Below are 12344 nucleotides of genomic sequence, written 5' to 3'. Positions count from 1 at the left end.
ACCAGTGTAGTGTTACTCCTCTCTGTAGCTCCTGAAGCTCCTAAGTATATTTGTGTTCATGTAAAGTGCTGTTCTGTATAACCCTAAACACACACACACACACACACACACAGTGTTACTAACCTGTGATGCATGTGTGATGTGCTGTGTGTTCATGAATATTCATGTATGTAAATATAAAATATATAATAAATGTATAAACACACAGGTCCTGTATGGAATTAGTTAATTAGGGTCAGTGGGGCAGCAAAATTCACCACTGACCACATCATGGACATAATACTGTATAAAAGAGATTCCAATACATCTCTCTCTCTCTCTCTCTCTCTCTCTCTCTCTCTCTGTGTCTGTATGTCAGTTTAAACACAACCATATCTGTGAGAAATCATTAATCATTTGATTCTTTTAACTATCCAGTGAAGTAATCTTGTAGATTAAATCGAGTTTTGATTGATTTGATTTGTCACGTGATCCTGAGGTGATCAGAGACTCTGTGCAGGTGGTGATATCACTCCGTCAGAAAAAGGTAAAAAACTTTAAATGAAAGTGTTAATTATTAAATCATTCACAAGGTTGACGCAGATTATCTGCTTAAAGGAGTTGTTTGGTGAGAACGAGTCACTGTTGAAGCACATCATTACAAACAAGTCTGGCTGGAGCTTTGAGTGGTCAGCTCATCTGAGCCGGTAACACAGCCCTTGCTCATCAACACCTGTCTCAGGTGAGCAGGAAGTAAACATCTAAAGGTCTGTATCAGAGCAGTAAACGGGTGATGATGTCCTACACCGCAGATCTAAAACACTTCAGGTGTGTGTGTGTGTGAGAATGGAATCAGGTCTATAGACACACACACACACACACACTGCTCTCAACACACATTGTACTCCTGTGCTCAGGAGGTTAGGCCAACTCACATACACACCATGATACCAGTGATACCAGTGGAGGAAACATGAGCAGACCCTGTGCTGACTGTCCGGTAGCAGAGGAACACACACACACACACACACACACACACAGGTGATGGTTTTAGGGTTTCAGTTTATTGATTTTTTTTTAATGTTTTTTTGCTCTCCATTGTTTCCACAATAACAGCTCCGGTCTGTTTATAAAAACTGTTGACTTATTTCACCTAATACACACAGAGTCCGAATAGGAAGATTATAGAAAGGTCAGTGAGTATATCACCTGAAAGCCCTCAGGCTGGGAGGGACAGGTATGAATTTACACTCAATCCTGTTTTCTGAGACATCTTGGAGAGACATCACTCTTTTTTTCAATTTTTTGAAAAAAAAGACTTTTTACTTCACTTTTATTTAGAACAATCACAAAAAGGTTAAATAAACAGATTGTGATTAGATGTGAGATGGAGAGGTCACTGAGCTTTCATCATCTGTACAAACTCTGTAAAACAGGAACAGAAAACAGGGTCAAAGGTCAAACCATGAAACTTTCTATGACTCTCATGACAACCCATGACGTTCATGGTTTCTGAGACCTATTTGGAGTGGTGTGTGTGTGTGTGTGTCACCTTGGTAGTTGACCTGTCCGTCTCCATCCTTATCTGCTTCTCTGATCATTTCATCCACTTCCTGTCCTGTAACTTCCTCACCAAGGTTTGTCATGACAGCACGTAGCTCCGCCCCAGTGATGAAGCCATTTCCATCCTGACACAGAACCACAGACAGAACCAGAACCAGCAAACATAAGACTGACACTGACATTCAGTACACAGGAAGTAAATCGTGAATTCTGTGCTCTGTGTGAACTTTCAACACTATTATTGTAAAATCCTGTCGCTCCTCACCTGTTACCTTCCCTTACACACACACACACACACACACACACACACACACACTGAAAAGGATCTTTTAAAACTAAGAGTGTGTTCTCAGGGTCTGGTTCCTAATCAGTCAGATGCTCACACACCTTATCAAACACTTTGAAGGCCTCGTGGATCTCGTCCTCACTGCCCGTGTCCTTCATCTTTTTCACCATCATAGTGATAAACTCAGGGAAGTCAATTCTCCCATTACCTGAGAGAGAGGTGCAGTGTTTAGAGTTCATGGTCTAGGGTCTTAGTGACCATTACCGTCAGCGTCCACCTGACTGATGATGTGTAGTGTTTAGGGTGTAATGACCCTCACAGTCAGCGTCCACCTGTTTGATGATGTGTAGTGACCATTACCATCAGCATCCACCTGACTGATGATGTGTAGTGACCATTACCATCAGCGTCCACCTGTCTGATGATGTGTAGTGTTTAGGGTGTAGTGACCATTACCATCAGCGTCCACCTGTCTGATGATGTCGTACAGTTCCGTGTCTGTGGGATTTTGTCCCAGAGAGCGCATCACTGAGCCCAACTCTGCAGTGCTGATAGAACCGTCTCCATTCTTATCAAACAACATGAAAGCCTCCCTAAACTCTAACACACACACACACACACACACACACACTTATACACTCTAGCAATGATTTATATTAATATTATTTTTAATGATCATAAGACACACACACACACACACACTGTGTTTACCGGTGATCTGTTCCTCTGTGAGTTGGTCAGCCTGATAGAGAGAAACAGGAAAACATCTGATCAGCTGGTCAGACAGTTATTACTTATTAATTCTCTCTCTCTCTCTGTCTCTCTCTCTCTCCATCCTAACCTTTAGATCATGAAGTTGGATGTCAGTCAGATCTGCCACCAGTTTCTTAGCCTTGGGTTCTTTGGTGAACTCCTCCAATCTTTTCATCTCTGCTGTCTTCATGCCTTCACCTCTGCCAGTCTCCTTCCTGCCTGCTGTCTCCTTGTCCACTTTTCCACCCTTCCTGCCCTCTATCCTCCTGTCCTCTATCAGTTTATGTCTCAGGTTGTCCATGCAGTGTGCGGTGAGGGCAGTGTGTCGGCAGAGGAGTGAGACGTCAGCGTGAACCCTCTGCAGTCCAATCTTGAGTTCATGGAGCTCCTTGGTTAGCCGTGCTGAGCTCATGTCCACCATCCTCTTCATCAGAGCGGTCACTCTGCGTTCCTGCTGCTCCATCAGCTCTGCATAAAGACAGTTCTGCTGCTCCAACAGCTCCAACACCACCGAAACACACACTGAGTTCTGGCCTGCTGCCACACACACACGCTGCGGCACCATCTTGCTGCCTCTGCAGCTCCCACTGTGTGTGTGTGTGTGTGTGGTTGGGGAGGGGACAGGTCTGCTTCATGCTTTTCAGCATATTACTGTTAGCACTGTACTAATGTTTCACACTGGGGATCATCTCACTGATTAAATAGGTCACAGGGGAGCAAGGGCCCTTACTGTAGTGCATACTACTTATATCATTTACATTACCATGGTTACATTATTAAATATAAAGTTTAGAAGAGCCTCTTCAGTGTGACAGAATATAAGAACTTTTCAGTTGTTGGATTTTTAGGCATTTTTGTTGAATGACTAAAAAGCAGCATAAATGTTATCATCATGTGGAAAACAAATCAGTTTATTGCAGTTATCAGCGTAATATTCCTGGTTCTCTGGAGAGTTCATGGAGTCAGTAATTTCACTCACCGAGGAATCTTCCCAAAACACACCTGGGAGTGAAACACTGCTCTCTGATTGGTTACTGATGTGAAAGAAAACACATCAGTGTTTCCATGTTAATGTGAGCTTTATTGTTCATTGTTTTCAATATAATAAATAAAGGAAATGTCATGTTATTAGAATAAATGTAATTCATTACTTTGGTGTGTAATAAATGTTAATAGATAATGATTAGGAAGATTTACTGTAGTCTGTATATCTGCCGTTTTACTGTACAGTTTAAGTGTGAAGTGGTATTGAATAAACCCTTTATGTTATTTCAGTTGAAGTTTTCTCTTGAGTGTTTCAGCTCGCGCTCACACAAGATATTTACATTTTTTCATTGTCTACCGATTATCTGATCTATCCTCAGGTCGGACATCAAGGCAGGATACACCCTGGACAGAGTGCCAACCCATCACAGGGCACACGCACACACACACACACACACACACACACACACACTCACTCACTCTCTCTCACTACGGGCAATTTAGAGACTCCAATCAGCCTAGAAGCATGTCTTTGGACTGTGGGAGGAAACCGGAGCACCCGGAGGAAACCCACCAAGCACGGGGAGAACATACGAACTCCACACACACACAGAGCGGGAGCGAGACTCGAACCCCTGACCCTGGAGGTGTGAGGGGAACGTACAAACCACTAAGCGATATTTAAATTATAAATTAAAAATAAAGGTGTAACATTAGCTGTCAAATACTCTAAATACAGTCTGTTGCAGTCCGGAGATTTCACACAGGACTCTGTGTCCCTCAGCCTGAAGAAGCTACTCGGATGAGTAACTACAGAGAAGTCCAGTGGACATGACTGACCTGCAGGTAAACTCACCTGGACGACTGAGAATCAAGCTTCACAGACAATTTGGCGCACTGTTACAACGCACCCAGTTTCATCTGACGTCATATGTGTGCGACAGTGCTAGGTTAGCAGGCTAGCTAGCAGGTTTTAACTAGGGTTAGCTGCAGTATGGCGTTATTTCCTGCATTTGGAGAAGTGTCACAGGCTGAAATCTCTAAAGGCTCAGGTGAGTTTATCCCCACGATCGAATTTCATTTAGAATTTAATCTTAGTTAGATGAACTGATTAGTGAAGCAACAACTAGCTAATGCTAATGCTAATGCTGCCTTACTGCTCCGTGGTGTCGGAGATTATGGACAGCGGATTTAAACACAGCTCTCTGTTCGCTGTTTTTAACTTGACGTGTTTATTTATATTTTAGTTGTATTTTATTTTGTTACGTTTATGATATGAGACTTGATCATTATTTTTTATTACTGATATAAATATAAACTGTGCAGTAAAGTGGAGATTGTGTGGAGAGAGTTCGTGTGTGTGCGCGCGCAGTTATACAGTGAACATGTTTACAGAACAGAATTTTAAATAATCAGTGTATTACACACACACACACACACACACACACACTGTCTGTGTTCTGGACTCTGATTGGTGGATCAGCTGGTGATTAATTCTCTCTAACAGCAGCTCTGACTGGAGCGCAGCTTTATATTAATGTACTCACTCTCATACCTTATCGTTTCCATAGCAACAGATCATTCACACACACGTGTACAGCACACACTCCACTGATAATACACTGATTATACACCTGTGGAATCACTGATCTGTGAGGAGAAGAGTGTGTGTGTGTGTGTGTAAGATTTGTGGTAGGAGTCTCCGGTGTCAGTGTTGTGTATCAGAGGTGAAATTGGAACTTTTAATCTTCAGGACAGAGGAGTTTACATTTCTGGTTACTTATTAAATCTGATGTCTGTGTTTCTATGGTGACCTTTTTTTGCTTCTGTACTCTCTGTTCTTTATTTAATGTTCCTCCAGTTTTTATTAAATGTGTCTTAAGTAGATGTTTTTTGTGTTTTATGTTCATAAATTACTTTGTGTGTTCGTGTTTGCAGGTCTGGAATGGCTCACCAATCGCAGTTTCTGCAACGTGGATGCTTTGTCTCTACACCAACGCACCATCCACAGAGACACAGCGGAGACACACACTCCACATCACACACACACCAGGTCATCACACACGGCATAAACACACACACATGTTAAAAGAGATAAAGAGATCAGGTGATTAGTATTAGCACAGTAAGGACAGAAAGTCAGATGATCATCGCTGTGTGTTACAGGAAGTCATGAAGTGAACAACACACACACACACACACATCAAGGCTCTTTAATCTTGTTTAATGATTTTACAGTGAGCAGACATCTGAGGAAGACAATGATGGTGATGGTTGTGGTGATGACATCAGATCAAAGAAGAGGAGAAAGAAAGAGAAAAAGAAGAAAAGAAAGAAGCAGAAGAAGCGCAACAGAGACGATTCAGAGAACAGCGACTCGGACACCGTGTACCCCAGTGACCTACTGAACCGAGAACAACTGGAACCATCACAGAGGTGTGAGAACTAAGGAGACTTGGGCAGAAATAAAACAAAGAAAAAAAAAAGAGAACAAACTTGGTAATGTTTGTTAACTAGGGAAACTAGTGCAGTCAGAGAGAGTAATCTGGGGAATAGAACATTAAAGTGTAGGATTAGAAAGCTAGGGAACTAGGCACAATAAGTGACCAAAGTAGGAACTGTAACTTTGCTCTGGTGTGTGTGTATGTCACCCAAATGAGGATGGGTTCCCTTTTGAGTCTGGTTCCCCTCAAGGTTTCTTCCTCATACCATCTAAGGGAGTTTTTCCTTGCCACAGTCGCCTCAGGTCACTTGGGGTAACATCTAGGACTGTTTGTATGTTTCTTGTTTCGTATCTAAAGCTGCTTTGAGACAATGCTCTTTGTTAAAAGCACTATACAAATAAAGTTGAATTGAATTGTGTGTGTGTGTGTGTGTGTGTGTAGACAGGAGGACTTGGTTAATGTGGGTGGAGTTTTGTGGCTTGATGATCTTCAGTGTCCCACTGAGAAGCTCTTCTACTTGGACAGGAAGTCTGACCCTGCAAACTGGGAGTACAAATCACTGTACAGAGCTCACATCACCAGGTAAACCTGTCTGTCTGTCTGTCTGTCTGTCTCTCAGTCAGACGTTTTATGCTTTAATCTCCACACTAGAACTCATTATTGTAGAACCTGTTCTCTTCTGCTGTTAAGTATGTGGTTCTATCCTGAATCTCTGCAGGTATAAGAGGAAGGGCAGGTCTGCTCTCGGATTGGACAGCAGGATTCAGGGCGTGTGTTGGGAAGACTCCACCCTGGAAAAGAAGCATAAAGAAAAGAAGGAGGAGCGTTATTTCTCTCCCTCCAACCGCAGATTTCTCAGCTCTGAATCTCCAAGTACTCTCTCAGTCCCTCCCACTGATCCCACCCTATCTACTGACCTTGCTTCATTTATCCCCCTTCCCTCCTGTAAGGAGGAGTCTGACCCCGCCCCTCAGACCAGCACCAGCACTGATCCACTCAGAGTGTATGACCTTGCAACCTCTTTGTGGCTGGAGGGAAAAAGTCAACCAGAGGTCAAAGGTCAGGGGCAGCCACCTCCATCAAACATGCTAATGGCACGAGTGGAAGACTTTAACAAGAAACTGAGGGAAAACCCCAGTGATGTGAACTTGTGGCTGGAGTTCATACAGTTTCAGGTGTATTTTTTTCCTTGTCTTGTCAATAATAAAGTCATGCTACTAAAGCACAGAGGAACTGAAAAATTACAGAGAAAGAGAGAGTGTATGACAGCGAGAGAGACAGACTGACAGCGAGTAGCAGACAGAGCAAGACAGTGAGACAGACGGCGAGTAGGAGACAGACACAGACGGCGAGTAGGAGACAGACACAGACGGCGAGTAGGAGACAGACACAGACGGCGAGTAGGAGACAGACACAGACGGCGGGTAGCAGACAGACACAGACGGCGGGTAGCAGACAGACACAGACGGCGGGTAGCAGACAGACACAGACGGCGGGTAGCAGACAGACACAGACGGCGGGTAGCAGACAGACACAGACGGCGGGTAGCAGACAGACACAGACGGCGGGTAGCAGACAGACACAGACGGCGGGTAGCAGACAGACACAGACGGCGGGTAGCAGACAGACACAGACGGCGGGTAGCAGACAGACACAGACGGCGGGTAGCAGACAGACACAGACGGCGGGTAGCAGACAGACACAGACGGCGGGTAGCAGACAGAGACAGACGGCGGGTAGCAGACAGAGACAGACGGCGGGTAGCAGACAGAGACAGACGGCGGGTAGCAGACAGACACAGACGGCGGGTAGCAGACAGACACAGACGGCGGGTAGCAGACAGAGACAGACGGCGGGTAGCAGACAGAGACAGACGGCGGGTAGCAGACAGAGACAGACGGCGGGTAGGAGACAGAGACAGACGGCGGGTAGGAGACAGAGACAGACGGCGGGTAGGAGACAGAGACAGACGGCGGGTAGGAGGTAGAGAATGTCAGAGAGACAGGTAGCGAGTAGGACACAGACCAAGAGAGAGAGACAGACAGATGTACAGTTTATTTAAGGCATTAAGATTAATATATTAATTGTTTAAAATAACTCGTATTTAACACTGAACTGTAGTGTGTGTGTGTGTGTGTGTGTGTGTGTGTGTGTGTTCAGGACGAGCTGGGCAGCTCCCTCTCTGGGCAGGGGGCGGAGTCTGAGCGTGCTCTGTGGGACAGGAAGTTGAGTGTGGTGGAGCGTGCGCTGCAGTTGAACCCCAGCAGTGTGGAGTTGAAGCTGCACAGACTCACCCTGGGCAGGGGATTGTGGGATAGTTCAACACAGCTGAAGGAGTGGAAGAAGGTGGTGTTTGTTCATCCCAACAGCGCCTCCCTGTGGATGAGCTACATCCAGTTCACAAAGAGCCAGTTCAGCTCCTTCTCTGTTCCCATGGTGACCAGTATATACAGGAAGTGTCTGAGCACGCTCAGTGCAGTACAAGACGGACAGCTGATCTCTCACCCACCACTGCCAGGGACAGAACACCACCTGCTGGGTGAGGGACAGCTAACTAGTTAACTGTTTGACTAATGATGTCATGATAATGACAGCAGCTGTCCAATCACACTTCTCACACTTGTTACACATAATAATCTCTCTTTCTTTTACCTTTGTTTGTTGGTTTGTGTGATGTTTGTGTCACTGTGTGGTTCTGTTTGTGTATATTTCAGATGTGTTTGTGAGACAGTGCCACTTCCTGCGTCAGACGGGTCACTCAGAGAAAGCTGTGTGTCTTTTCCAGGCTCTGATTGAGTTTACCTTCTTCAAACCTGACAGCGTTAGAGACCTAACCACTAAACAGCAGGTACACACACACACACACACACACACACCTGTGTACATGTGTTAGAGACATACAGAAAGACAGAAATTACACAATCCATTATCATCAGTTGTGTGTGTGTGTGTGTCTAGGTGGAGTTCTTTGAGACATTTTATGACAGCGGGGAGCCGAGGGTGGGGGAGAGTGGAGCCAGAGGGTGGAGAACCTGGATGAAGCAGCAGGAGAGAGGAGGATGGATACAAACACCTGATACAGGTAGACACACACACACACACACACACACACACACACACCCCAGGCAGAATCCACAGTGTGTTGTTGTTGCAGAGGAGGATGATGAAGTTGATGACGAAGATGAGATTAAAGATAAAACCCAGCCGAGGTGGAGAATCTGGCTTAATGTGGAGTCATGGCGGGAAGCCAACCACTGGTTACCATGGAGACCAGACAAAACAAAGAGCCAATCAGAGGAGGAATGTGAGGATCCAGACAGGCAGGTAAAACTCCACCAGTCTGTACCAAACTATAGCACACACACACACACACACGCACACACACACAGACAAATGACACATAGTGGTCAGTCAGACAGACATTAACCTGCTGTTGTGTGTTACCTGTACAGGTGTTGTTTGATGATATCGGACCATCTCTAATCCGTGTTGAGTTGCCAGAGCTGCGTCTTCGTCTCTTGCTCACTTTTCTTCACTTTCTGGGAGTGCCTATTGGCTCTGCCTCTTCGTCCAGCCTTGTTGTGAATGACTCCACCTTCCTGGATGACCGTGCCCTGTTGGATGAGACTCTTGACCCTGAGAGACCTTTGACCTCCCATGACCTCCCATTGACTGGAGTCAGTGCTGTGGGTCACATGATCTCTCATTGTGATTCTAGGAGGAAGAGGGTTGGGCTATATAAACAGGGGGAGGGGTTTGTCAGGAATGTTCTGGAACAGACCCTCCCACTATTTCCACCTCAGGACAGAACAGAACTCACTCTCTGCTGGATGCAATACGAAAAACTCAAGGTCTGGTCTCCTCTGATCTAGTCTGATCTCTGGTCTCCTCTGATCTAGTCTGATCTCTGGTCTCTGATTTTTTTTTTGTTGTGTGTGTGTGTTGCAGGTGCTGCAGTGTGTGCGTAGTGGCAGTAAGAAGAGTTTTAGGGTGCAGGGGAAGTGCGCTAAGCGTTTATTGAAGCATTTACTGAAGAAGCAGGAGAATCGTAGCTCTCTGTTGCTGTGGCGCGAGTACGGCCATGTTGAGTGGTTGTTAGGGAACATTGCTGAAGCACGCAGGGTTTTTGACTCTGCCCTCTCGTTGGGTGGGGCATCAGGTTTACGTGACACCACTCTCTGCCACCTCTGTCTGCTGTACGCACAATTAGAAATGGAACTTTCATGTCTGTGTGGGGCTGAGAGTGTAAAGACCACACCCATTTCTGCCACTTCCTCACGAGCAGTGTACATACTGACTACAATAACAGAGGACTCCACCTATAGGCCTTTCATAGGAGAGGTCAGCCCCATGGCCATAGTGAAGGCACGCAAAGTATACGAACATTCCATATCGGAAGGAAGGCCATGTGAGAAAGACAGTGCGCTGATTGGCTGTTTTGGCCTGTTCCAGTATTTGACGGTGGGGGTCGATGCGGCCGACGCTGTGTTCACTCGGGCCAGACAGAACATGAAGTGCACCAAGCAGCTCGAGGCCATGTGTGTATTGCATGTGGCGCTGTTACGTCATCACTCGAGCATCAGGGCATTTCCTCTGCGGCGTGTGAGGTCGGCACTGAAAGATGCACTCACCCTGCTGCCTCACAGCACATCCCTGTGGAGGATCCACCTACAGGTCGACGCCTGCTACTACAACGCTGCCGACACTCGACAGTTCCTACATGGCGTAACTAAGGGCAACCAGACCATCCTGCCTCGACTTTTCACCTTAACAATCGAACAGCAGAGGAAGAAACGGATAGATGCTGTGCTGCGGTAACGTATGGGCCTGTCCCAAACAACAAACATTGATCACTGTATAGTTTCATCTTCAGCACAAGGGATTATGGGTATTCTGTACAGTACTGTACTACATGGTAAATGGGATGTGGCTAATACCTGTGTGTGTGTGTTTAGGTCGGGTCTTCCAGCCGATTCCCTTCCCATGTTCCCAGAGATTGGCCTTTGCCACCGTATCCGCTCTCTGTTTGAGGTTGCCGTGGCGTCAGAGCATGGTGCTCACTGCCCTCTGCTATGGAGACGTTACATCAACTTCATGGTGAAGATTATTTTAACTCCAATGTAAAGCTTGATGATGATGAAGGTGGTGGTAATGATAATGTGTTTTCAGGTGTGTAATGGGGATGTAGAGAGAGGAATAGGAATCTTCTACAGAGCTCTACAGCATGTCCCCTGGGTGAAAGTGAGCGCTCTTATCTCCACATTCATCTGTACATTAATAACATGTTAATCATCACAAGGACCACTCATCGTGTGTGTGTGTGTGTGTGTGTGTGTGTGTGTGTGTGTAGGTCCTGTACATGGATGCTGTGAGCTTGTTCCCTGATCGTGTTCAGGAGGTTCTGGATCTGCTGATTGAGAAGGAGCTGAGACTCCGGACCCCGATGGAGGAACTGGACATCCTGCTGGACGACTAAAGACCTTTCCACACGGCACGGCTCCTCCACACCACAGACAGTTTATTCTTCATTTATTTTTTTATTTTGGAAAAAAACATGTAGAATAATTTTGTGGAAATATTATTTAATAATAAAAATATTACTAATAATAATAAAAATGTTTTGGTGAAAGATGTAGATGTTCCAGATCTGTCTGTGTTGCTCTTCTGATGCAGCATGTAGCACGCTGATGCAGGAAACTGAGTGAGTGATTATTTTAGATCATTAATAAATTGTTCCCATTCAATTCCGTTAAACTCAGTTTATTTGTATAGCACTTTTAACAATGGACACAGTTTCAAAGCAGCTTTACCGAAATATAAAAACATAGACAAAGAAGTTTCAAATTTAATGCATATTTTATCCCTAATGAGAAGTCTGAGGTGACTGTGGTGAGGAAAAACTCCCTGAGATGATCTGAGAAAGAAACCTAGAGAGGAACCAGGCTCAGAAGGTAACCCATCCTCATCTGGGTGACACTGGACAGGAAGTAATGTAAATGTAAATAATGTTCTTTCTACAACAGTTTATAGTCACATGGAATTGTGTGACCAAGAGCTCCTGAGGAACTAACAGGTCAGCATTATTTCTGAGTTCATTATAGACTTAATTCCTTCCTGCCAAAGTCTTCAGATGTTCACTGATGAAGACCCAAAAAACTTACTGCCACAACAGCAGTTCAGAGACGGTGTTAGAGTCTCCAAGTGGTTCTATCCACAGCAAGTTCATGGACTGTCCGCACAGATCTATCCAAAGCAGCAGTAAGCCGCAGTGACCACCACCAAGCGATGAGACTCCAACAGAAAGTATCAGTACTAAAAAGTACTGTACTAAAAAG

General features: G+C 45.2%; 3 protein-coding genes across 6 annotated transcripts in view; 2 read left to right on the top strand and 1 right to left on the bottom strand.

Annotated features, from left to right (window-relative positions):
- Window positions 1–324, top strand: part of ttc7b (tetratricopeptide repeat domain 7B) — an 11932-nt gene extending 11608 nt beyond the window's left edge. Inside the window, exon 21 of one of the 2 annotated variants that reach the window (XM_058398955.1) lies at window positions 1–324. This exon is cut by the window's left edge and continues 255 nt beyond it. The gene's annotated coding sequence lies outside the window, so the exon portion shown is untranslated. The other variant, XM_058398954.1, reaches the window with a different exon arrangement.
- Window positions 325–1028: 704 nt separating this feature from the next.
- Window positions 1029–4457, bottom strand: calm1a (calmodulin 1a). 3 transcript variants are annotated; one of them, XM_058398957.1, is made up of 7 exons: window positions 4422–4457; window positions 2670–3049; window positions 2540–2570; window positions 2285–2428; window positions 1930–2036; window positions 1532–1667; window positions 1029–1404 (listed from the first exon to the last, which is right to left on the bottom strand). In XM_058398957.1, exons 2-7 carry the CDS (start codon window positions 3042–3044, stop codon window positions 1376–1378), a joined length of 822 nt encoding a protein of 273 aa, XP_058254940.1. In that variant the 5' UTR covers window positions 3045–3049; window positions 4422–4457; the 3' UTR covers window positions 1029–1375. The 3 variants fall into 3 exon arrangements, with proteins under 3 accessions (XP_058254940.1, XP_058254939.1, XP_058254941.1); XM_058398956.1 differs by having other exon boundaries at window positions 2670–4454; XM_058398958.1 differs by lacking the exon at window positions 4422–4457 and having other exon boundaries at window positions 2540–2595; window positions 2670–2787.
- A 12-nt stretch (window positions 4458–4469) lies between these two features.
- On the top strand, window positions 4470–11638 carry nrde2 (NRDE-2, necessary for RNA interference, domain containing). Its single transcript, XM_058398952.1, has 14 exons — window positions 4470–4617; window positions 5504–5618; window positions 5804–6001; window positions 6451–6591; window positions 6728–7184; window positions 8170–8548; window positions 8724–8857; window positions 8968–9091; window positions 9164–9333; window positions 9462–9860; window positions 9958–10823; window positions 10965–11106; window positions 11179–11250; window positions 11360–11638. Exons 1-14 carry the CDS (start codon window positions 4560–4562, stop codon window positions 11483–11485), a joined length of 3381 nt encoding a protein of 1126 aa, XP_058254935.1. The 5' UTR covers window positions 4470–4559; the 3' UTR covers window positions 11486–11638.
- Window positions 11639–12344: the final 706 nt, after the last annotated feature.

Source organism: Hemibagrus wyckioides, linkage group LG09, assembly GCF_019097595.1.
Source record: "Hemibagrus wyckioides isolate EC202008001 linkage group LG09, SWU_Hwy_1.0, whole genome shotgun sequence".
Classification (NCBI taxonomy): domain Eukaryota; kingdom Metazoa; phylum Chordata; class Actinopteri; order Siluriformes; family Bagridae; genus Hemibagrus; species Hemibagrus wyckioides.
This window is presented reverse-complemented; position numbering and strand designations above follow the sequence as displayed.